Below are 25,514 nucleotides of genomic sequence, written 5' to 3' on the forward strand. Positions count from 1 at the left end.
TCACAACATCATGTATACCATTCCACATTATCAACACAATTTATCACAAAAGCATATTATATCATGCCAAACAACAACCACAATATTAGCACACTCCACTAATATCTATACTGCTCAAAACAGCGGGAATTACTCTCTGTTACATCATAGGCCAACATAGGCCAACCCTCAAATAGGCACACAACATTAAAATTAACATTTTTCCACTCTGCAACAGCGTTAACCGGTTAACGCCCTGGGTTAACCGGTTAACGCAGCACAACACGCCTTCTGTCTCAAAATTTAACAGTGTTAACCGGTTAACGCCCTGGGTTAACCGGTTAACGCAGCACAAACAGCCAAACATCAGAAATTACAACAGTGTTAACCGGTTAACACCCTGGGTTAACCGGTTAACGCAGACAAAACAGCACATATTCATAATCCAACACAGTGTTAACCGGTTAACACCCTGGGTTAACCGGTTAACGCAAGACAGAAGCTGTTCCTGCGCTAACTCAAGGCAGAATGCAGAATTCTCCGCATTTTCCGCCATTGGAGGACTTCCGGACCTCCGAATCCGATTCCGTAAAAAGCCATACGATCGGGAAATTACAACAGACTCAATTACCGACTAATTTCAACTTCTAACACGGTTCATCCAACAAAATTTCAGTATTCACAATTCCCAATCAGGGTCAATCAACAGCTTATCACTACCCATGACATATTATCCCATAATACCCGTTAATTGACGATAAACCCCCCTTACCTGAGTTAATCCGGCGAATCTCTAAGCTCAAGCCCTTCCTTCTTCAACCTTCAGCCCTCGCTCTGTCTCTTTGCCCTTTTCCTCTTCTTTCACGATCGTTCTCTGTTTCACGTAAAACCTTTTCTTACCAAATGGGATATTTCCTTAAGTCCCACTTATATATTTTCCAAAATAATAATCCAATAATAATAATAATAAAATTTCCAATTATTTAATTAAATTAATAAATAAATTATTAACTCAATTCAAATAATTATTTTATTATTATCGGGGTGTTACAACTCTCCCCCACTAAAAGAGTTTTCGTCCTCGAAAACATACCTCAAGCGAATAACTCCGGATAAGACTCTTTCATCTGACTCTCAAGTTCCCAAGTCACATTGCCACCTGCTGGTCCTCCCCAAGCTACCTTCACCAAGGCAATCTCTTTACCCCGCAACTGCTTCAACTCTCGATCCTCAATCCTCATAGGTGATGTTTCAACAGTCAGGTTATCTCTCACCTGTACATCATCTACTTGGACTACATGCGACGGATCATGAATGTACCTCCTCAACTGAGACACATGAAAAACGTCATGCAAATTCGCAAGCGACGGCGGTAAAGCGATACGATAGGCTACTTCCCCTATCCTCTCCAAAATCTGATAAGGACCAATAAATCGAGGTGTCAACTTCTTCGACTTCAAGGCTCGACCAACACCAGTTATCGGAGTAACACGAAGAAACACATGATCTCCCTCTTGGAACTCAAGTGAATTCCTCCTCTTATCATGATAACTCTTCTGACGACTCTGAGCAATTCTCATCTTATCCTGAATCATCTTAATCTTTTCCGTAGTTTGTTGAACGATCTCCGGTCCAACCACCGCACTCTCACCGGACTCATACTAACATAAAGGTGTCCGACATCTCCTACCATACAAAGCTTCAAACGGTGCCATACCAATACTCGAATGAAAACTATTGTTGTAGGTAAACTCAATCAACGGCAAATAACAATCCCAAGCACCTCCTTTTTCCAAAACACAAGCTCTCAAAAGATCCTCTAATGACTGAATCGTCCTCTCAGTCTGACCATCAGTCTGCGGATGATATGCAGAACTCAATCTCAGCTTAGTTCCCAAAGCCTTCTGCAAACCTTCCCAGAACTTCGATGTAAATCTAGGATCTCTGTCCGAAACAATACTCAACGGAATACCATGCAAACTTACAATCTTCTCAATATACAACTCAGCTAATCGCTCTAACGGATAATCCATTCTGATCGGAATGAAATGAGCCGACTTTGTTAATCTGTCCACCATCACCCAAATAGCCTCAAAATTCTTATTTGTCCTTGGTAAACCAGAAACAAAATCCATACTGATACTATCCCACTTCCACTCTGGAATAGCCAACGGTTGCATTAGCCCAGACGGCTTCTGATGCTCAATCTTTGACTTCTGACAAGTCAAACAAGAATAAACAAAACTCGCAATTTCTCTTTTCATTCCCGGCCACCAAAATAACTTCTTCAAATCATGATACATCTTCGTAGCTCCAGGATGAATACTCAAGCCACTACGATGTCCTTCTTCCAGAATACTCTTCTTAAGTTCAGTAACATCCGGAATACACACCCGACTACCAAATTTCAAAATACCATTCTCATCAACTCTGAATTCACCACCTTGACCTTGATTCACTAACGTCAACTTATCAACCAAAAGCATATCGGATTTCTGACCCTCTCTGATCTCGTCCAGAATACCACTTGTTAACTTCAACATTCCCAATTTAACACTATTGTGAGTACTCTCACACACCAAACTCAAGTCTCTAAACTGCTCAATTAAATCCAATTCCTTAACCATTAACATAGACATATGCAATGATTTCCGACTCAATGCGTCAGCCACAACGTTTGCTTTACCCGGATGGTAATTCAAACCAAAATCATAATCCTTCAGAAACTCTAACCATCTCCTCTGTCTCATATTCAGCTCTTTCTGATCAAACAAATACTTTAAACTCTTATGGTCACTGAAAACCTCAAATCTTGATCCATACAAGTAATGCCTCCACAACTTCAAAACAAACACTACAGCTGCCAACTCTAAATCGTGCGTCGGATAGTTCCTTTCATGAACCCTCAGCTGTCTCGAAGCATAAGCTATAACCTGCTTATTCTGCATCAACACACCACCCAAACCCAACAATGAAGCATCACAGTAAACTTCAAACGGTTCTGACGAACTCGGTAACGTCAAAATAGGAGCAGTAGTCAACCTTCTCTTTAACTCTTGGAAACCTTCTTCACATTTTGAGTCCCAAACAAACGCTTGCCCCTTTCTGGTCAACATTGTCAACGGTAACGCCAACTTAGAGAATCCCTCAATAAACTTCCTATAGTAACCTGCAAGTCCAAGAAAACTTCTTATCTCAGGAACTGACTTCGGAGCTTCCCACTTAGACACCGCTTCTATCTTAGAAGGATCAACAGCAACACCACCTCTTGAAATCACATGACCAAGAAAACTAACCTCTTCTAACCAAAATTCACATTTTGAGAGTTTAGCAAATAACTTCTTTTCTCGTAGAACTTCCAACACCACTCTCAAATGCTCAGCATGTTCTTCTTCAGATTTCGAATACACCAAAATGTCATCAATAAACACCACCACAAACTGATCTAGATACGGATGAAAAATCCTATTCATATACTCCATGAATACTCCAGGCGCATTAGTCACCCCAAAAGGCATTACAGAATACTCATAATGTCCATACCTTGTTCTGAAAGCAGTCTTCTGAATATCTTCAGTCTTCACACGTATCTGATGATACCCAGATCTCAAATCTATCTTGCTGAACACACTAGCACCAACCAACTGATCCATCAAATCATCAATCCTCGGCAAAGGATACCGATTCTTGATCGTCACTTTATTCAGTTGCCTGTAGTCCACACACAACCTCATAGTACCTTCCTTCTTCTTAACCAACAACACTGGTGCACCCCACGGTGACACACTTGGACGAATAAACTTCTTATCCAACAAATCTTCCAACTGACTTTTCAATTCAGCTAACTCAACAGCAGACATACGGTAAGGAGCCATCGATATCGGTCTAGTACCAGGTACCAATTCAATCGAGAACTCAGCTTCACGCTCTGGCGGTAACTCATTCACTTCTTCCGGAAACACATCAGGAAAGTCACACACCACTGCTAGATCACGAATCACCAGTTTATCTTTAGCCTCTAAAGTTGCCAACAGCATAAACAACTCTGCCCCATCTGCCACTTCCTCATTCACCTGCCTGGCTGATAGAAACAGACTCTGCCCTTCCTCAATCTCAGGAAATATCACCGTCTTATCAAAACAGTTGATATAAACTCGGTTAAACACCAACCAGTTCATACCCAAGATAACGTCAATCTGCACTAATGGGAGACACACAAGGTCTATCCCAAAATCTCTACCAAAAATATTCAAAGGACAACTCAAACAAACCGAAGTAGTAGTCACTGAACCCTTTGCAGGAGTATCAATCACCATACTTCCACGCATCTCAGATATCTCTAACTTAAGCTTCACAGCACAATCCACAGATATAAAAGAATGAGTAGCACCGGTGTCAATAATAGCTATAAGGGGAAAGCCATTAATATAACACGTACCTCTGATCAAACGATCATCTGCAGAAGTCTCAGAACCTGATAGAGCAAAAACCTTGCCTCCTGACTGATTCTCCTTCTTCGGCTTAGGACACTGGGGACTGATATGACCCAACTCTCCACAGTTGAAACAAGTTACAGTCTTCAATCGGCACTCTGCAGCCAAGTGACCACCCTTCCCACACTTGAAACACTTCATCTCAGCACTGGTACACTCATGAACACGATGTCCAGCCCGACCACATCTATAACACTTAGCAGGAGCACTAGAGTCTCCCCCACTAGGCCTCTTCATCCCACTCTGCTTCTGAAAACCTTTGCCAGCTACATACGGTTTTCCACGATCCATCTGATTCTTACCCTTCCTATCAAACCTCTGCTGATAGCTCTCTGCTCTAGCCTTGGGATCCTGTTCAAAAATTCTGCAACAGTCAACCAAGTCAGAAAACACCCTGATCCTCTGATATCCAATAGCTTGTTTGATCTCAGGACGCAACCCGTTCTCAAACTTCACACATTTCGAAAATTCTCCAGCAGCATCATTATAGGGAGTATAGTACTTTGACAGCTCGGTGAACTTCGCAGCATACTCAGTAACCGACCTGTTACCCTGCTTCAATTCCAAGAACTCTATCTCTTTCTTTCCTCTGACATCTTCTGGAAAATACTTTCTCAGGAATCTTTCTCTGAACACAGCCCAAGTAATCTCAGCATTCCCAGCAGATTCCAACTCAGTGCGGGTAGCAACCCACCAATCATCAGCTTCTTCTGACAGCATATGTGTACCGAACCTGACCTTCTGGTTATCAGCACACTCAGTTACTCTGAAGATCCTCTCTATCTCTTTCAACCACTTCTGAGCACCATCTGGATCGTATGCTCCTTTGAACATCGGAGGATTGTTCTTCTGGAACTCGCTCAACTGACGAGCAGCTCCCATCCCCACAACATTCGGATTTCCTCCAAGTACTCCAGCTAGCATACCCAGAGCCTCAGCAATCGCAGCATCATCTCTACCTCTTCCAGCCATCTCTATTCTGAAACCCAACAACTAAAACAAATAAGTACTGATAGGGTTACACAACACCTATCCCGTACAGGGGAACAGAATAACTACGACTCAACACGACCGACTATGCTCTGATACCACTAATGTAACACCCTTCTAAATACCCCAAATTATTTAATTAAAATAATAACATGTTAATCAGAGTAATTATGCCCCGAAGGGTGTCACACAATCATTTCACACACTTTTATCAAAACATCCTGTCATGCTCATTTATTTATCAAATAAAACAGTTGCATAATACGCAGCGGATACAAAACATCAACCTTCAAAGCATGTACTACATTACATGTAAAGTTGATCAACAACTAAATTAAAACATAGTCAAACATCCCCTCCCGATGTTACATCTACCAGAGCATGACCCACTAAGGACGACACTAGACTCCATAGCACTAGCTTCTACTCAACTCACTGCTCGTTACCTGAAAAATAGTTGTAAGGGTGAGTTCTTCAATCAATATAATAAGCATTATAGAACAACATGTAATGCTAAGTAAATAACACATTAATTCACCCTAATCAGACTACGCACTCAGCAACGGCAATATCCATCCAACCATCATATTCAACAGTAAAAATCTCAATCATATTCAACATTAACAACACAACACACAACACACATATGATACTGGAATGCATCCATTCATATCATATGCCATACATTCATTGTGCAATGAGACTCTTATGCATGCGGTACCGACTATGTTGTGAACATATAGTTCAACCTCACCGTCCAAATCCAGGCACGGCTACCAAGCTCACTAGTCTCACTCATTTGAGACATAGTGACTCACTCACTAATTCCTCACCATGGGAATTAGCTACCACCCCAAATGGGCCATGATATGCACGCTAATCACCTAGCATGCAAACAACAACAACAACAATCAACATGATTTACTCACTAATTCCTCACCATGGGAATTAGCTACCACCCGAAGGCCACAATACGCATGCTAATCACCTAGCAATGCAACATCAACGATAATCAAGAATAGACACATGCTCACACTCTAAGCCATAAAATAGTCTATTCACAAATGCACACATTCACAACATCATGTATACCATTCCACATTATCAACACAATTTATCACAAAAGCATATTATATCATGCCAAACAACAACCACAATATTAGCACACTCCACTAATATCTATACTGCTCAAAACAGCGGGAATTACTCTCTGTTACATCATAGGCCAACATAGGCCAACCCTCAAATAGGCACACAACATTAAAATTAACATTTTTCCACTCTGCAACAGCGTTAACCGGTTAACGCCCTGGGTTAACCGGTTAACGCAGCACAACACGCCTTCTGTCTCAAAATTTAACAGTGTTAACCGGTTAACGCCCTGGGTTAACCGGTTAACGCAGCACAAACAGCCAAACATCAGAAATTACAACAGTGTTAACCGGTTAACACCCTGGGTTAACCGGTTAACGCAGACAAAACAGCACATATTCATAATCCAACACAGTGTTAACCGGTTAACACCCTGGGTTAACCGGTTAACGCAAGACAGAAGCTGTTCCTGCGCTAACTCAAGGCAGAATGCAGAATTCTCCGCATTTTCCGCCATTGGAGGACTTCCGGACCTCCGAATCCGATTCCGTAAAAAGCCATACGATCGGGAAATTACAACAGACTCAATTACCGACTAATTTCAACTTCTAACACGGTTCATCCAACAAAATTTCAGTATTCACAATTCCCAATTAGGGTCAATCAACAACTTATCACTACCCATGACATATTATCCCATAATACCCGTTAATTGACGATAAACCCCCCTTACCTGAGTTAATCCGGCGAATCTCTAAGCTCAAGCCCTTCCTTCTTCAACCTTCAGCCCTCGCTCTGTCTCTTTGCCCTTTTCCTCTTCTTTCACGATCGTTCTCTGTTTCACGTAAAACCTTTTCTTACCAAATGGGATATTTCCTTAAGTCCCACTTATATATTTTCCAAAATAATAATCCAATAATAATAATAATAAAATTTCCAATTATTTAATTAAATTAATAAATAAATTATTAACTCAATTCAAATAATTATTTTATTATTATCGGGGTGTTACAAGAAAAGTAACGAGAATGTTGAACCGGGGGATAGTACGACCTATGCCTCAAACTATAGTGGCGCAGATACATACGATTGTGATCGAGTTGAAGAGATTGCAGAAGCACTTGAAGGAGATCTTAAGGATTGTTCCGAAATGTTTGAGAGGTTGGTAAGTGATGCAGAGAAACCTTTGTATGATGGTTGCACTAAATTCACAAGATTGTCTCCGGTATTAAAGTTGTACAACTTAAAGGCGGGCAATGGATGGTCGGATAAAAGTTTCACAGAGTTATTAGCCCTTTTGAAAGATATGCTTCCTGAGGATAATGTTCTTCCCAATCGAACATATGAGACCAAAAAGATGTTGTGCTCTATTGGCATGAGCTATGATAAGATACATGCATGTCCAAACGATTGCGTTTTGTTTCGAAATGAGTATGCATCGTTAAATGAGTGTCCTAAATGCGGTGTCTCGCGATATAAGAACAAGTTGTCTCCAGCAAAAGTCTTGTGGTATTTTCCTGTTATTCCGAGATTTAGACGCATGTTTCGTAGTGAAACCGATTCAAGACACTTGACCTGGCATGCAGATGAAAGAATTATAGATGGAAAGTATCGACATCCGGCAGATTCACCACAGTGGTTGAAAATTGATAATGATTATCCTGAATTTGGAGAAGAATCAAGAAACCTTCGCTTGGCATTATCTACTGATGGAATGAACCCACACGGTATCCAGAGTATCTCACACAGTACATGGCCTGTGATTATTATGATTTATAACCTACCTCCATGGCTATGTATGAAGCGTAAGTACATGATGTTGGCTATGTTGATTTCTGGACCTAAACAACCAGGGAATGACATAGACGTGTACTTGAAGCCCTTAATCGAAGATTTAAAGATTTTGTGGGAGACCGGTGTGGAGGTTTATGATGGATATAGGAAAGAAAGTTTCAACTTGAGGGCGATGTTGTTTGGCACAATTAATGATTTTCCAGCATACGGAAATCTATCAGGGTATAGCATAAAAGGTCAATGTGTGTGTCCTATTTGTGAAGATAAAACAGATTGGAAGCGCTTGGAGTTTGGTCAGAAGAATGTCTTTCTCGGTCATCGGAGATTCTTAAATTCAAATCATCACTACCGTGGATGGAGAAAGGCGTTCAATGGAGAGACAGAACAAGGCAGAGCTCCACCTATATTGACGGGTGATCAAATTTTTGAAAAGGTGAAAGATTTGGATACTCAGTTTGGCAAGCCTTTTGCCCAGACACTTGTCAAAAGTGGGTGGAAGAAGAGGTCAGTTTTTTTTGAATTGCCGTATTGGAAGTCCTTGTATGTGAGACATTTTCTTGATGTTATGCATATTGAAAAAAATGTATTTGAAAGTGTTATTGGCACGTTACTCAATATACAAGGAAAGTCTAAGGATGGCCTTAAGGCAAGAAATGACTTGATAGCGATGGGAATAAGAACTGAATTAGGACCCTTGAAGAAAGGAAAACGAACATATCTACCGCCTGCTGCTTATACTCTATCTAGAAAGGAGAAAAAAACATTGTGTAAGTTTCTAAGTGAAGTTAAAGTTCCAGAAGGGTACTCTTCAGATATTAGAAGACTTGTGTCTATGAAAGACCTCAAGTTAAAGAGTTTAAAGACCCATGATTGCCATGTTATAATGGAACATTTTCTCCCAATAGGTATACGTTCTATTCTTCCAGAAAAAGTAAGAAGCTCTATAACTAAGTTGTGTTCTTTCTTCAAGTCAATTTGCAGTAAGGTGATCAATCCTGCGATCTTGCCAATGTTGCAAAAAGAAATCGTTATTACTTTGTGTGAGCTTGAAATGTTTTTTCCTCCATCATTTTTTGACATAATGGTACATCTAGTTGTTCATCTTGTGAAAGAGACACAATTGTGTGGACCAGCTTATATGAGATGGATGTACCCTGTTGAACGTTATATGAAAATATTAAAAGGGTACGTGAAGAACCGAAGTCGACCAGAAGGTTGTATGGTTGAAAGATACATTGTTGAAGAAGCGATTGAGTTTTGTACTGAATATTTGTCTAATGTTCAGTCAGTCGGACTCCCCAAGTCTCAGCTTGTCGAAAAGAAAGAAGGAAAAAATCTAATTGGAAATAAAATCGTGGCAGTATCAAGGGTCGAACGGGATCAAGTGCATTTGTATGTTCTGCACAATGAGAATGAGGTTGAGCCGTATGTTGAAATTCACAAGGATGTTCTCCGAGGTTTAAATCCCAATAGAAATGAAAATTGGATAGTACGAGAGCACAATCGATGTTTTATACCTTGGTTTAAGGATCATATTTATTCAAAGTATTATTCAGATCCCGCTTCAATAACAGAAAGGTTGAGATGCTTAGCATATGGTCCAAGTTTCCATGTTTTTTCTTATAGCGCATACGCGATTAATGGATACACATTTTATACCAAAGAACAAGATGATAAAAGTACTATGCAGAATAGTGGTGTCACCGTGGTAGCTGAAGCAATGCACATATCAAGTGTGAAGGACTTAAACCCCAAATTTGCAAATCTGTCGTATTTTGGTGTTATCGAGCGCATTTGGGTGTTTGATTATGAGAAGTTTCGGATTCCTATATTTGGTTGCAAGTGGGTTGAAAATAATAACGACATTCGAATGGATAAGTCAGGATTTTTGCAAGTGGATCTTAATAGGGTGGGATACAAAGATGAGTCTTTTATTCTAGCCTCTCAAGCTAGACAAGTGTTCTATGTCAATGATCCGAAAAGTACGAAATGGTCTATAGTTCTTTTTTCCAACAAAGTAATTGATGAAAACACTGGAGATCAAGGTGATATTGATGTTGAGATTGAATCGTTTACCAGAAATGATCAAGATGAGAATATTATATCAAATGATTCATATATTAGAAATGATCATAATGAGGGTATTTGGATCAATCCAACCGTCCGTGTTGTTAAGAGACATGTAGAACATATTCCAACCAAGAAAAGAAAGAGAACTTAGTGAAAAAGGTACAGGTCAAATGATTTTAATTGTTTTCTTTATTACAGGTAAAATGAATTTTATGATTTTAATTGTTTTTATATTTGTCATCTGATTTTAATTGTTTTCTTTATTACAGGTAAAATGGCTATTATGAAGTCAATCATTCGTGCAAGGGGCAAGGGATACTTGAAAGTATCAATTGATATTTGTGTTAGATGGAGATGTTCCATTGTCGTCAAGCCTCATTCGCGTAGATGATGATGCTGGATATTTGAAAGTATCCCTCTACGACAATGGAACATGTCCATCTAAACAAATATCAATTCTATCTTCAAAAGATAAGGGACCAAAAATATAAGGGGATTACGCAGCAAATCGAGTCAGTTGCATAAAAAAAAAAGGTATAAACACAATTATATGATATTTATGCATAGAAAATGTTAATTCTTGATCTTATACTTCACCTAACTAATTTTATGATATTTTAGGTTCATGCTATTGATATTGAACAAAAAGAGGTTATTGCTAAGAAGACTGCTGCTAGCAAAAAAAACATACATCTCAGAGATGCTTTTGCTACTTAGTTTTATTTCTTTTTAAGTTATGAATTGGTTGTATATTTAGAATCTTTAGAAGTTAAACGATTATATATCAGTGGATTGTTGTATATGTATGGATTGTTGTATATAAGGTTTGTTGAATGCAATGTGTGAAAAAGGGCTTCAAATTATACAGTTTTGGGTGTACTGCTTCAATATACAGGTTGTCTAAAATAAATAAAAAAATATAACGCTTTTTAAAAAAAAAATTTAAATAACCACCCACTTTAGAGGGCGCTTCCCAAAATAAGCGCCCTCTAAACCCTTTAAATTTCCACTTTAGAGGGCGCTTTCCAGTAAAAGCGCCCTCTAAACCCTTAAAAGTTTCCACTTTAGAGGGCGCTTTCCAGTAAAAGCGCCCTCTAAACCCTTAAATGTTTCCACTTTAGAGGGCGCTTTCTTTAAAAAGCGCCCTCTAAAGTGGCCCTTAAAGGGCTTAAAGAGCCACTTTAGAGAGCGCTTTCACCAGGAAAAAAGCGCTGTCTTTACCTATGCCATCGCCAGATTAGAGGGCGCTTTAAAGCGCTGTTATAGGCCAAAAAAAGCGCCATCTTTTCCCTTATTTGGCGTAGTGAAGGCATGTTTAGAAGTGTTTAGGAGTGCATTTCAACCTTTTAACTCAACTCAATTCGAATCCAATTAAATTCTTATTTTAACATAATTCAATTATAGTTTTGTCCAACTCATTCAAATCCAAAGATATTCGGTTTAGATAACAAATTTAAAATTATGATATGTGAATCCACAAACGCAATCAATTGACTTACCATACTATTTTGATTTTATTTTTTATTATAAACTATTTAATATAATTCTAACCCTATAAAAACATAAATTTAAAAGGTTGAATTTTTTTGGTACACTGGAAAAAGTAAAAGAAAAAAATAAAGCAAGAAATTATCTTTTAAAAAGAGTCTCACTAACATCAGTTAGCAGGAGAGTGATAATTTTAACAGGAGACTTCACAAAAAGACTGGTACGACGCATTATTACCAGCTCCGTATTTTGCTAGGTAGTCAGTCAAACATTTCGCTTCCTAAATGTATGAAATATTTGAACTCGCCATTTCCTAGACAAAAGTTCTTTAATATTGTGAAAAATCACATTTAATGATGTCAAGCATTAACAGACTCCGAAATAAACTTGATGGCAAAGTTGGTGTCAGAATAACACATTATATAGTTGATCCAAAATTCTCAGACCATACACAAACCATGACATAATGCCATCAACTCAACATGAAGGATGTTGGAATAACCTATATTATCCACAAAATTATGAGTCCAAGCACCATCAGCATTTCAAATCAATCCACAAAAACTCGAAATTCCAGAATTATAAAGGCTATCAATATTCAAAATCATATTATTACCTTTGCGTGCATTCCATGTGATCTTTCTCGTTGGATGATACATATTATGCTTTAGAAAATATTTAGCTAACAAATTAGTATAATTCACTGTGATGAGTTTCGAAGTATATGAAGATATCACTTTATTCGCAAGACAATTTGTTCCTAGTGCGTCATAACACAAGAAGCAGACAAAAAGATAGAATCACCATTGATGTCATGTCTAATTCAATCATATAAACTATCCCATTGGAAGAATAATGGATCATAAAAGACAATAGATTTCTAAAAGATTGAATTCATTTATTCAAAAAGATACAATTACATATAATTTTTCAGGCTTAAATGCACTTCTGGTCCCTTTACTTTGATGTTTTTAAACTTTTAGTCCTACCATTTTAAAAATCAGCTTTTGGATCCCTAAACTTTACATCATTTGGGATTCAGTTGGTCCCCTCCAATTTTGCATGTGACATTGACAATTAAAATAACAAAATTAGTTGGCAATGATGATTAGGATAATTTATTAATTAATATTTTTTTACATATTGATTAATAATTTTAAGGCTTAAATGTACTTTTGATCATCACAAAAATACATTTAAGTCTAATTTTAATTAAGTATTTTTAAAAATTTATTTTATACAACTTTTAATTAATAATTTTAATTGATGTTTAAGAAATTATTAATTAAAGTTTTTTTTACCAAACTAATGTAAGCTTTTAGGCCATACTATAACAATAAACTTCAATTCAATGGCCCAATCTTAAATTTGCTTTATAAACATTATTGTTGTTTATTTCAACAAAACAATGTGAGACTCAATATAAAAACATCTTCTTCCTCTTCCGCCATGTTTATCATTGCCGAACCTTCTATTATTATGTTCTATGTTTCAACACTACATACATACCATACTATCTTTCATTGTTTTGTTCTAACACCACATATATACCAGTGCAAAACCTTTATTACATCTTTGAAAGCCTTGATGATGCCGAAAACCATAAAGATCCATGAATTACTATTTCTAAAGAATGTATGTCATTTTGTTCAAAGATATCCCGTTATATAAAAAATATTAAATAATAAATCTATTAATTAATTATTTAACAAAATATTAAATAATAAACCATCTTAATCATTATTGTCATATTATTAAATTTTTTTTATCCTAATCATCAATCTAAAATAGAGGGAAAATCAATTAGATTTCGAGTGATGTAAAATTTAATAAGAAAAAAACTGATTTTAAAAATGAGAGATTAAAAATTTTAAAAATATTAAATTAGAGGACAAGAAATGTATTTAAGCTAATTTTTTATAATTGATAAAATTTGAATTTGTTTTTGCTAAAATAAATTAAGTAATATTAAATGATGTATTTTATTTAAATTAAATACTATATTTTTATAATTTTATGATGTGATACTTGAATTAATGTTTTAATTTATCATTAAAAAATTATATTTAGCACCTAGCCAATTCAACCCATCCCACTAATGATTAGTTTGAATTTGATCAAATTTAACCTAGCCTAACCTCAAGAACACCCCTAGTCTAGTTGCGTTGATGAAAGGAAAGAGTGTGATTTTACTTCAGCTCGTGTAAAAGTGAGGAACCTCAACTCCAATTCCGTTGGCAACAGTTTTCGTCACCGTAACTCTTCAACGATCGTGAAGAATCCAATTTCCCATAAAATACACAATCCATCATAAAGTTCACATGACCGGTAACGAGTTTCGTTTCTTCCTGTCATGCGATATCAATCTTCCCGTCACCTTCCGCATCGAGCGCCTCGAAGGCAATTTACCCTTTGCCAAATCCCCTAATTCAGGTTCTTAATTTTCATGTTGTTTAAATTCACCGATATTTCTAATTCTGGGATTTTGATTCAATGTTTTTCATAATTTAATTGACCTAATGTGTTATTTGATTAATCAATTTGTCTTACTCTGACGGAATTCCAAAATGTTCATCCCTTAAACTTGATTATCATGCACTCATAATTTTTCAGTATGTTATATTATGCAGTTATATGTGGAGTGTGCTCTGCATACTCATTAGTGTAAATAATTGATACGTGTTTTTTTTTAATCTTGGTTATAGAAAATAACGGTTCCGCGGATGATGGAACTGCGGAGTTATATGTGGAGTGTGCTTTGCATATTGATGGAGCACCATTTGGACTTCCTACCAGAACTAGGTAATCATATTGTTATAGAAATATTGAGCTGTTTGTATTTCACAGAACTTGTTTTATTTAAATCATTACTGGTTTCATTTTGTGAGTGTCATATTGTTTTCTCCTGATAGATAGCTTATATTCAGTAACCGAACAGCAGTATGAAAATGTTCTACTGACAATTTATTGTATCTATGGGTTTTAATATTTTTAAATCATCTGGTGAAGGTTGGAGTCCACAGGACCATCATATTGTTGGAATGAGCTCATCACATTGACAGCTAAATATCGAGATTTGACTGCTCAGTCACAACTCACTTTCTCTGTAAGTTGCAATGGCAGTTTATTTGTGTATCCGTCAGTATGCATAGATCTTTATCTTGAAGTTTCTATTAGAGATGTTTCTGTCCGTCATTGAATTAAAGCAAGAATATAGTTCTTGTTTTTGCTTTAACTTCATAATTCATGCGTTAATTTAATTTATTTAAAAGTTTACTGTACAACTTTTGAAATGTGATTTTTATAATCTTGTTTGAACAGGTTTGGGATCTTTCTCATGGTGAAGAATTAATTGGTGGAGCCACAATTATTCTCTTTAACAATAAAAAGCAGCTCAAAACTGGGAAGCAAAAGCTTAGGCTTTGGGCAGGAAAAGAAGCAGATGGAACATTCCCTACATCTACACCTGGAAAGGTTAATGGGCATTTTAAGTGATTATATTCATAGGTATTGCATTTTGTTATCTTTTTATGAATCCTTTTCAAATAAACATATTGTACTCTGATTTGTTCTCATTAGGTCCCTAGGCATGAACGCGGGGAGCTGGAGCGATTGGAAAAGCTTGTAAATAAGTATGAGCGAGGCCAAATTCAACGAGTGGACTGGCTAGATCGCCTCACATTCAAAACTATGGAAAAAATCAAGGAACGTGAAAGCTTGAAAAATGGTAGTTCTCATTTGTACCTGGTTGTGGACTTCTGCAGTTTTGAACATCGAGTTGTATTTCAGGTATTCTTACCTTCTAGTTGTCACTTCCTAAATGACTAGTTTGATAGCAATGCTTGTGTTATCCTTGCAGTGGGATTGTTTCTATGTCAATGAGATTTAACTGACTTTTTAATCAAAGATTTAAATGTATTATAAAAAGGTTAAAATAGTAAATACAATAGTTTAAATGAAGGGTATAATTAGAAGAAAAAGTATTACACCAAAATTAATTTTTCTCTTTATATATATATAGGTATAGATATTTATTTAAATGTTCACATGATGTACTCCCCAAGGGATTCTTCTTTTCTACAGTCTATAAAATAGTAGAGTATTTGTTTTTTTTCTATATTTCTAATGAATTTTAATTTTTTTCCCCTTCAGTTTCTACTTTGTTTACGGTGCACCGAATCACTTAGGTGCTTCCAAAATCTTTGTTGAAACTAGTTGCTATTCATCAGAGATATAACTTAATTAAGTGTGTGCGGTCTGTTTGTATAATGGAAAAGATTATGGTGTGCTGCATGTTGCATAACTTGAGTCTTTTTTCCTATTGTCATTCTCACACCAATATATGATACAATGATATACTTCTACCTCAATTTCACCAGTATATAGGATTTCTATATAATGCTGATATAGATCCTACACATGCATTAACTTGTATCTGTTAAAAAATATAGGAATCTGGTGCAAATTTTTTGTTGCCATCCCCTATAGCTTCAACCAATGATATTGTTATTGTCTGGGACCCAGAAGTGGGAAAGATTAATCCCTCTGAGCACAAACAGTTAAAGCTGGCCAGGAGTTTGACCCGTGGTGTCATAGACAGAGATCTGAAGCCAAGCTCAAATGAGAGAAAGTAAGCTTAAACTTCCATGTCCAAATATGCTTTACTTATTATATCTATGATCAGATTAATGGTATGGAGGATTTACCTTTAGTGCTTCAAATGGTTAAATTGTTAAGTGGCATATCCACCTGTGAAATTGGACAATTGTTGTGATCATGCTTCATAGTTTGTCATGATTCTGGTTCCCGTTAGATATATTATCAAAACTAAATGATTTTAGATTTAATCGGTATTTTAAAATCAAGGTTTAGCATATATATGTGATCATTAACTGTTTTGTCTTCTCTTTCATGTCAAGGTCCATTCAGAGAATACTAAAGTATCCACCAACTAGGACTTTGAGTGGAGATGATAGGCAGCTCTTGTGGAAATTCCGCTTTTCTTTGATGTCTGAAAAGAGGGCTCTAACAAAATTCCTTCGTTGTGTTGAATGGAGTGATGTACAGGTTAGCCCATTGTTATGTTGGAAATTAGTAATGGATATTATGCTATATGGTTTTGGGTATGCATTTTTCAAAAAAATATTTACGACTTTGGGGGTGTTATAGACATGTTACTTAAAGTTTAATGAGGTATTTTAAATTCTAATGACAATTTACGAAAACCTGAAATTTTGCTTCCTCCATCCTGCTCTTGCTCATCACTGGGAAATAATTCTATAATATAGTGAAATAAGTTATACATTGGCCTATGTGCCAATGTTTATAAATGAATTAGAAGTCCTAGTGCATCCAATAAGTTAACATTAGCATGTAAGTGGTTAATCAGGGAGTTAGTTATGAGAAATCAGGCATGTTGACTATAAATAAGAAAGAGGATTGAAAATGGTCTTATCAATTGTCATAATCTTCGGTCCTTTTGGCATTAGGGGGAGCAGACCCTTGATGCTCTGCAACATTGTAATTTGTAACTGTAATCAGGGAAGTTTCCTCTGTTTTCTTACAATAAAATACCAGTTTCTATTACAATTCTTCATCAAGAATGAAATTTATTTCCTAAACAGTTTCTACTCATCTAGGGTTTAAGGTTCTGTTCTGCAGGAGATGTTGTGGAAAATATATAGGGAGGAGCATCTAACCATTTGCTGATAAACATGAACTAGGGCATTGTCTGGCGTCGTTTTTGGGGTTTTATATAGTCACATGTGTTAGGATATAGAATAATGGCTATAGTAGTTAAAGTAGTTAAGAGTTGTTATAGAAGTTAATTAGTTAGTTAGTTAATTGGGGTTGTTATAAGGCTATTCGTATAAATAAGAGAATAAAATGTAGAGTTTATCATTATTGAATATTTTTAAGGTTTGTGAGTAGAGTATTAACTTCATTGGGAAGAGGAAACCCTTGGAGAAGAGATTCCTTTCCAGTTCTTTTCTATTAATAAAAGTGTTCTCTCTTTGGAATTCAACTTCTTGGTTCCAAACAATTGGTCTGACCTGCCAGATCTTTGAGGGAAGCTGGTGTTACAAAGTGGGTGAAATCCTCACCTGGTTTTGTAAAGTTATGTTAGACTCGACCACAATTCTAAAAGGGTTACCATTGACAGTGAAGAAGAAACGTACTACGGTGAATCAACACATTTATCTAAAATGATTAAGAACATTGATGCAGTGGCAGCCAAAAGAAAAGGTGGTGAAAGCCCTTTTCTTGATGGCCAAGATGTGATACATGAAGAAAGGAAGAATGGCAATTGAAAAGAAGAAATCAGAGGAGGAAAACAAGCAAGAACAGGGAAGAAAACAAACTGTAGTGTGAAAGAGCCACCAGACATGAATTGGAACAGTGGAGAAGATGGTTCTGCAGCAGATAATCGGAGGGGAGTTTTGTGCATGCTATTGATGCTTCCGCCACTGAAACCACCAGATGGTGGTACACACACAATAACTATGGAGATTTGGATTTCATTGGAAGCAGCTGATTGGGAATGCTTGAGAGGGAGCAAAACCAATTGGGCATGCATGCAGGAACCGGAAGACTAGATCAAAGCTGGAAAACCAACAAGTCATTGCAGAACATTGAAAGAATCACATCAAATGTGTTCTGCCATCATGCTCTCAACAGTGGGATCCTGGGGGACAAAATCATTCACTGAAGTTGGTGAATAGAGTAGTAACACTATTGTAAAGGGGAAATTCTTAGAGGGAGGATTTCATTCTTTCATATTTCTGAATTAAGGTGTTCTCTTTTGGAATCCAATTTCTTGGTTCCTAACAACATGCTTTTCTCCATTAAAAAAAGAAGTTTTTTTTTTTTTTTTCCGTTTCTACCAGCTGAAATGTAATTGAGTCCTAGACTCCTAGTTATCATAAGATGGGTATAATACAACGACATAAACCAACAAAGATTTAAAGTGTGAATCCATTGAAAAAGATTTAGTTTTAAATGGCCTCTCAAAAGATTTGGCTTTTAGCAGAACACAGGGTTTCATTTGATCCATAGGGCTAAACCCCTGTAGTGGGAAAATATTTTTCCTATTGTTGATTGATTTTGTTGTTTCTTGAATATTTATCTTGTTATCCCTTTCTGTTTTTCTCCATATTCTTGAGTTCTTATAACTAAATAACAGCTGTAGAAATTCCAATATTTATATTGCTGGTTTAATGCAGGAAGCAAAACAAGCGCTAGAATTGATGGGCAAGTGGGAAATGATTGATGTTTGTGATGCGCTTGAACTTTTGTCTCCAGTTTTTGAAAGTGAAGAGGTAATTATGTAGAGTAAAGAAATATTTTAGGAAATTGTACCGGTGTATCTTAGTTTAGGTCTTTTATTTATATTCAGTAGCAGTGCAATATAGTGCAAAAGATATTAACAACTTTCACACATCAATCATGATCATAATATTCTCTGCACATTAATCATATGTGAAATACGTTTAACTCTCAACACACATATAGAGAAGAAGGTTTCTTTTCAATTTTCCTACAAATAGTTTTAAAAAATAAATACTAAAAAATTCATCAGATAAAAGAGAGGAAAGTTATGAGGGACTGGGGCGAGGATTGAATAAAATATTACCACTCTAGTTACAACAAATCTACCCTATTTGTCAGTAAGTTAGAAAGTGTAGCTCCTCTGATATAGCTACGAGTTTAACACCATAGGGGTCATAGACATGACCCTATATGCCATAGAAAACGTAGGGGCAAAGATGCCAAACTGCAAAATGCACCCTCAGGTCTCAGTATAAGATGTATAGCTTGCAACCTTTTTTTTTTTCTCAAGCAGAAATTTGTATACCTGTTTTCAGGTCCGTGCATATGCAGTGAGTGTTCTTGAAAGAGCTGATGATGAAGAGCTTCAATGTTACTTGCTTCAATTGGTTCAGGCTCTTCGGTTCGAGCGATCTGACAAATCTTGCCTTTCTCATTTTCTTGTCCAGCGTGGTATGTGCATGAGGGAGTAAGTGCTAGTTATGGTTGTATTTGGCTCTTGTCTGAAAGACACTTTTTAATTTTGACAGCATTAAGGAATATTGAATTGGCAAGCTTTCTTCGCTGGTATGTGGCTGTTGAACTTTACGACCCTGCATATGCAAAACGATTTTACTGCACATATGAAATTCTGGAGGAGAATATGATGAAGGTTTGAACTCTTAAAATTTCTTAGTACTTGAATTTGAGTATTTACTTCAGTAAATTTTGCTTCTTGATGCTTATTATCATGATTGCTATTTTGCCTCATAGCTGCATTTGGAAAATGTGTTTGATGGGATAATATGTTTTCCTTTAATGTCTATATTGGGATATTATGTATTCCTACAGTAGAAACTCTTTTCATATTTTAGCATAAAGATTCATTCATGTTAAGAAATGTGGTTGGGCCTAACTCAACCTTACAAAACTGGTTGGTAGAGTGAGGACTGGTCCCACTTATAAACACATGTTCAAACCATATATTATCCGATATGAGACTCTTAACACCTCCCCTCATGCTCAGGACTAGACAACTGAAGCGTGAAAATAAATGGTGGGTGGCCCGATAGCGGAAACCATAGTAGGTGGCCCACTAGATCTTAAACGAGACTCTGATACCATGTTAAGAAATGTGGTTGGGCCTAACTCAACCTTACAAAACCTGTTGGTAGAGTGAGGACTGCCCCCATTTCTAAACACATGTTCAAACCATATATTATCCGATGGGACTCTTAACAGTTCAGTTCATGAACCAGAAAAAGGTTGTGTATGTAACCCCTTCTATTTGATTTCATTTGTGTAGCATAGAAAAGTCTTTATTGTACTTCATGTTACAATTTTTTTATAAAGGAAGCTAATTAACATCAGTCTTACAACATATTAAGCTTTATTAATAATTTAAAGATGGTGAAAGTGCTTGTTAGAATAGTTACTTAATTCTGGAGATCTAACAACTATTCCTTCCTGCAAATCTCAGATGGGAGCTGGTGTGAATGGAGAGGAAGATGGATTTAAACGGTGGCAGAGTTTGGTACGACAGACAGAATTAACTGCTCAATTATGTTCAATCACTAGAGATGTTGGGAATGTCCGAGGTAACACACAAAAGAAGATTGAAAAGCTTAGACAGCTACTTTCTGGTCTTCTAAGTGAACTTACCTATTTTGATGAGGTATCAGTCTAAGACGATGTTCTGAAGTCATTTATTGTTGTATCTTCTCTTTTCTGAACTTAAATAAATGATACATCTGAAAGAAACTAATTTTCAAGAACTACATGTCATGAATATTTAGAAAGTTTCTATGACATATACTTATTGATAATATGTTTCATCTGTAGCCAATACGGTCACCTCTGACACCAGATGTGCTCATCACTGGGATTGTGCCCTCTGAGTCGTCAATATTTAAAAGTGCATTGCATCCTTTGCGTCTTACTTTTAAAACAGCAAATGGTGGAACCTGGAAAATCATATTTAAGAAGGGGGATGATCTTCGCCAGGACCAGTTGGTATTCCTGCAAAAACTTCTTCTTACATCCTGTTTGTATGCTTGCAAATGGATATCTGTGTGTGCAATGTACATGTGTGAGGCACACCAAAAACACATACCTGCCCATGTGCTCCTACACACACACAAACACTATTTCATGCATTTGGAGATAGATGTTCAGGAAACACGAGTTCAGTTACAAAAATATTTGACTTTTTGTAGGTTGTCCAAATGGTATCACTAATGGATCGATTGCTTAAGTTAGAAAATCTTGATCTGCATTTAACGCCATACAAGGTTCTAGCAACTGGGCAAGATGAAGGCATGATGGAATTCATTCCATCCCGTTCCTTGGCGCAGGTAGGATAATGTTTTAAGCACTTTTTTTATTAGTATGTAGTAACCACTTCCTCTTTCGGTAACTGGGATTTTCTTCTAAATTGATATTTAACTTGTGTTTTACTTTTAGATATTAATTTAATTCCTTGTGAATCCACGTGGTACAATAAGAGGCTTGGTTGTTATTCTTGTATATTTTGAATGTGAAATATTTGACATACAGTAGCAAACCTATTTACTTTGATAACTTTCAACAGTGTAGAAGCCGGTGTGTCTGTCTGCGTGTCACGAATTATGAATCTTATTTTATCTTGACTTCGTATCTGCTTGCATTTGTGATTAATTTGAAATTATCAGTAGATGGAATTAATAATTATTCATGTTCTTTAAGCATTTAACTTATTACTTGCAGAAAATGTTTAAAGCCTATGGACTTTTGTACACCGCTGTTTTTCAAATGGAGAGTTGATTAATGTATTGATACGATTTTGTTGGAGAAAGTTCTATAGTTGGTTGCTAGTATTCTTATGAAAAATTTATTTCATCTTTTACTTTTTTTTATTCAGTTGGTGTTTAGAAAATGATTCACATTTCCTTTTCAAGAAAAGGAAAAGAGACATATTGAATAGGAACTCAAATGCATGTCAGTTGGTAGTTTCGTTTTGAGGCTCCTTTGATAATATTGGGTGCTGAATTTTATTAATTGCATATTTTAGTTGTATCCTCAACTCTCTTTTCCTCCCTTTATAGGACAATTGTTTCGATGATCCATAAACGATCATGTTAATTGTAGGATATTCAATCTTCCTGTTGCTTGACTATTAATGTAATCCTCTCATGTCTAGATTTTATCCGAGCATCGCAGCATCATAAGCTATTTGCAGAATTGTCATCCTGATGATCATGGACCTTTTGGAATTACAGCCAACTGTCTTGAAACGTTTATAAAAAGCTGTGCTGGCTACTCCGTTATCACATATATACTTGGTATTGGAGACAGGTGATTGTTGATTTTATTTATTATACATGATTTTCTGTCTATGTAATGATGCTTATGTTTAGAAAATGAATTATGCTTACTGACTGTATTTATGTTACTTATTTGCCTTTTTTCAGTTTCACTTTTTTTTTTAGCTTTTGAGGAAGACGGCTCTTCCTTTGCTGTGTCTTTTCTATTTTTCTCTTAGTAATAAAATTTAATTGATTAAAAACAGATACATGAACTTAGTTTGGTATTGTTAAAATCTTTACTCAATACTTGAAGAAAAAACTATTTCAACTGTTTAGATGTTTTGTTTGTCGAATTGAGTTATTACGTTTAGAGAAAATTGCATTCACCGCCTTGGAGTATGCTGAAATGGCACATACACTCCTCTATATTGTAAAAGATAATGAACTCCACTCAATTACAGAAACCCTCTACTATGTAAAAGTATAAGGGGTGTCACTAACAGGATCGTTGAGAAGTGTTTGCAATTTTGCCAACAAATAAGGGCGGTGAGTGTTCATTTTGAAAATATAAAGGTTATGTGGTATTTATACATAGCTCATGGAAGGTGAGTGTAATTTTTCCTTAAACTTATAATGTATATAACTCGTAAATGGCATCCAAATTTTTTCTTCAGCTTTTATTGAAGAAGGTTGAATAGGTTTTATCATGTTATTCAATATTTTATGAAATTGGCATGTTACGTTGTTCACCAAATCTATAATTTCTCCCAATTTGAAGTGATAGTTTTTCGTTGTTAGGCACTTAGACAACCTCCTCCTAAGAGACGATGGAAGTCTTTTCCATGTTGATTTTGGTTTTATTCTTGGCCGAGATCCTAAGCCATTTCCACCACCAATGAAGCTCTGTAAGGAAATGGTTGAGGCTATGGGTGGAGCTGAAAGGTAAGGTTCCCATTGGATGATTTACTTCCAGATTCAATGCATTGGTTGTGTGATTTGTGGCTTTAAATTATGAGATGATGATTGATTTTTGTGCTCTTGCAGCCAATATTATACAAGGTTCAAGTCCTACTGTTGTGAAGCATACAACATTCTTCGGAAGTCCAGTAATCTAATCTTAAATCTATTTTACTTAATGGCGGGTTCCAATATTCCTGACATAGCTTGTGATCCTGAAAAAGGGATTCTTAAAGTGAGCTTCCTCCTATTTCATTAAATAGGTTACAGTGGTTTCTTTTTTGTCCTTATACGAAGACTTTCTTGTTGTACAGCTTCAGGAAAAGTTTCGGTTGGACTTGGATGATGAAGCCTGTATACATTTCTTCCAGGATCTTATCAACGAGAGTGTGAGTGCATTGTTCCCACAGATGGTTGAGACCATTCATCGTTGGGCTCAATATTGGCGATAACCTCAACATCTGTTGGGTTTCATTACGCAATTGTAATTAACCAGGTAAGCTCTAGTCGTGTTGAGTGTAAAACTATAATTTTTGATAAATATTAATTGCTTTTTTTTGGCAATTGAGTGGCATAACTTTGTGCTTTCCAATGAAAATATAATCACTTGTCTTTAATTTCTGAAAATGAGATACTGAATATAATCATTGGCACTAATTGGAAGATAATAGTGTGGTGTATTTTTATTCCTATTTGAGTGAATATACAACATTTTATATTCTTTGTAGCCGTTAACTTAAAATTGAATTGTCTTATCTAGTGAAAGTCTCTGCATGCTTGACAAAATTGAAATGGCTGTTTTCCTCGGGCATCTTCCTCATATTTTGTCTCTTGTTTCCACTTTACAGCATCTGATCTGGCTGGAGGCCTCTGAAGCAGTTGTGTAATGTGTGCAGCTTTATCTTCTCTCTGAAATTGGAAGTTGGAACTCCTTAAGCAGAGTGAGACGTCAGACACGACTACAGCTGTGCTGTCAGCTATTTGCTTCTCTAATTTCTGAACTAATTATCCTGGTCCTAGTGAGGTTGTCTGCAAATTTGTGAATGAATTATTTGTATAGAAGTCCCCACTTACCTAATCACTAACCAACATACATTATGTAAATAACTTCAGCTATGATCCCATACTTTTTTGCTCAATTGGCAAGAGATAAACTTCAACTATCTATAGAATTCTAAATGCATCTTTGGACGCACTCTAATATACCAAATTCACGTGTAAGTGAGACACACTCTCGTTTTGTCAAATAATATTGTCCGAAATTATATTTTTGAAAAAATTCGGAAGTATACTTCCGTGGGATAAAAACATCTACTTCAATGAATTTTTTTTTAAGTTGCTTACCGAGGTCTCTATAATAATATATTCAAATTTCCCTCTCTTTTTAAAGTTGATTTTCTGTGGTCTCTATAACAATATGTTCAAATTTCTCTTTCTTTGAAATGATTAACTCATAAATCATTCTCACAAGATGACCCCTCACACCCTCACTGTACAACGAAGGCAACCATTGTTCAACAACATAATATCAAAAAGGCTTTTATTTTCAAATCGTCTCCATTTGCTATGCTTTCTTATGTAAAAAAAAATTGAAGTATGGATATTCCTCATTTCAAATCTATGTTAGTTTGGAGATTAATGTTAAACAAAATCCATATGATTTCTTATGAAAAAAAGTGTGGATATTACTCATTCTAACAAAATCCCTATTGATGATATGATCATGTCTAGAGGTTGATCGATAACCTCCTTATGAAACCTTTGCAAGTGTAATGGAGAGAACACATGATATCTCTTTTTGACTGCAACTTTTCTAAAAGTCTCTAACATTGGCTCTGCA

At 36.2% G+C, this 25,514-nt stretch overlaps 1 protein-coding gene across 1 annotated transcript; it reads left to right on the forward strand.

Annotated features, from left to right (window-relative positions):
• The first annotated feature begins 13,999 nt into the window (after positions 1-13,999).
• LOC127119307 (phosphatidylinositol 3-kinase, nodule isoform) lies at positions 14,000-24,837 on the forward strand. The gene is made up of 18 exons (XM_051049512.1): positions 14,000-14,339; positions 14,612-14,708; positions 14,916-15,012; positions 15,228-15,380; positions 15,486-15,695; positions 16,358-16,536; positions 16,826-16,973; positions 19,130-19,225; positions 19,772-19,907; positions 19,985-20,106; positions 20,914-21,108; positions 21,276-21,446; positions 21,650-21,787; positions 22,612-22,766; positions 23,516-23,659; positions 23,762-23,909; positions 23,989-24,170; positions 24,523-24,837. The coding sequence occupies exons 1-17, from the start codon at positions 14,228-14,230 to the stop codon at positions 24,124-24,126; spliced, it is 2,439 nt and encodes an 812-aa protein (XP_050905469.1). The 5' UTR covers positions 14,000-14,227; the 3' UTR covers positions 24,127-24,170; positions 24,523-24,837.
• Positions 24,838-25,514: the final 677 nt, after the last annotated feature.

This window comes from Lathyrus oleraceus, chromosome 2 (assembly GCF_024323335.1).
Source record: "Lathyrus oleraceus cultivar Zhongwan6 chromosome 2, CAAS_Psat_ZW6_1.0, whole genome shotgun sequence".
Classification (NCBI taxonomy): Eukaryota; Viridiplantae; Streptophyta; class Magnoliopsida; order Fabales; family Fabaceae; genus Lathyrus; species Lathyrus oleraceus.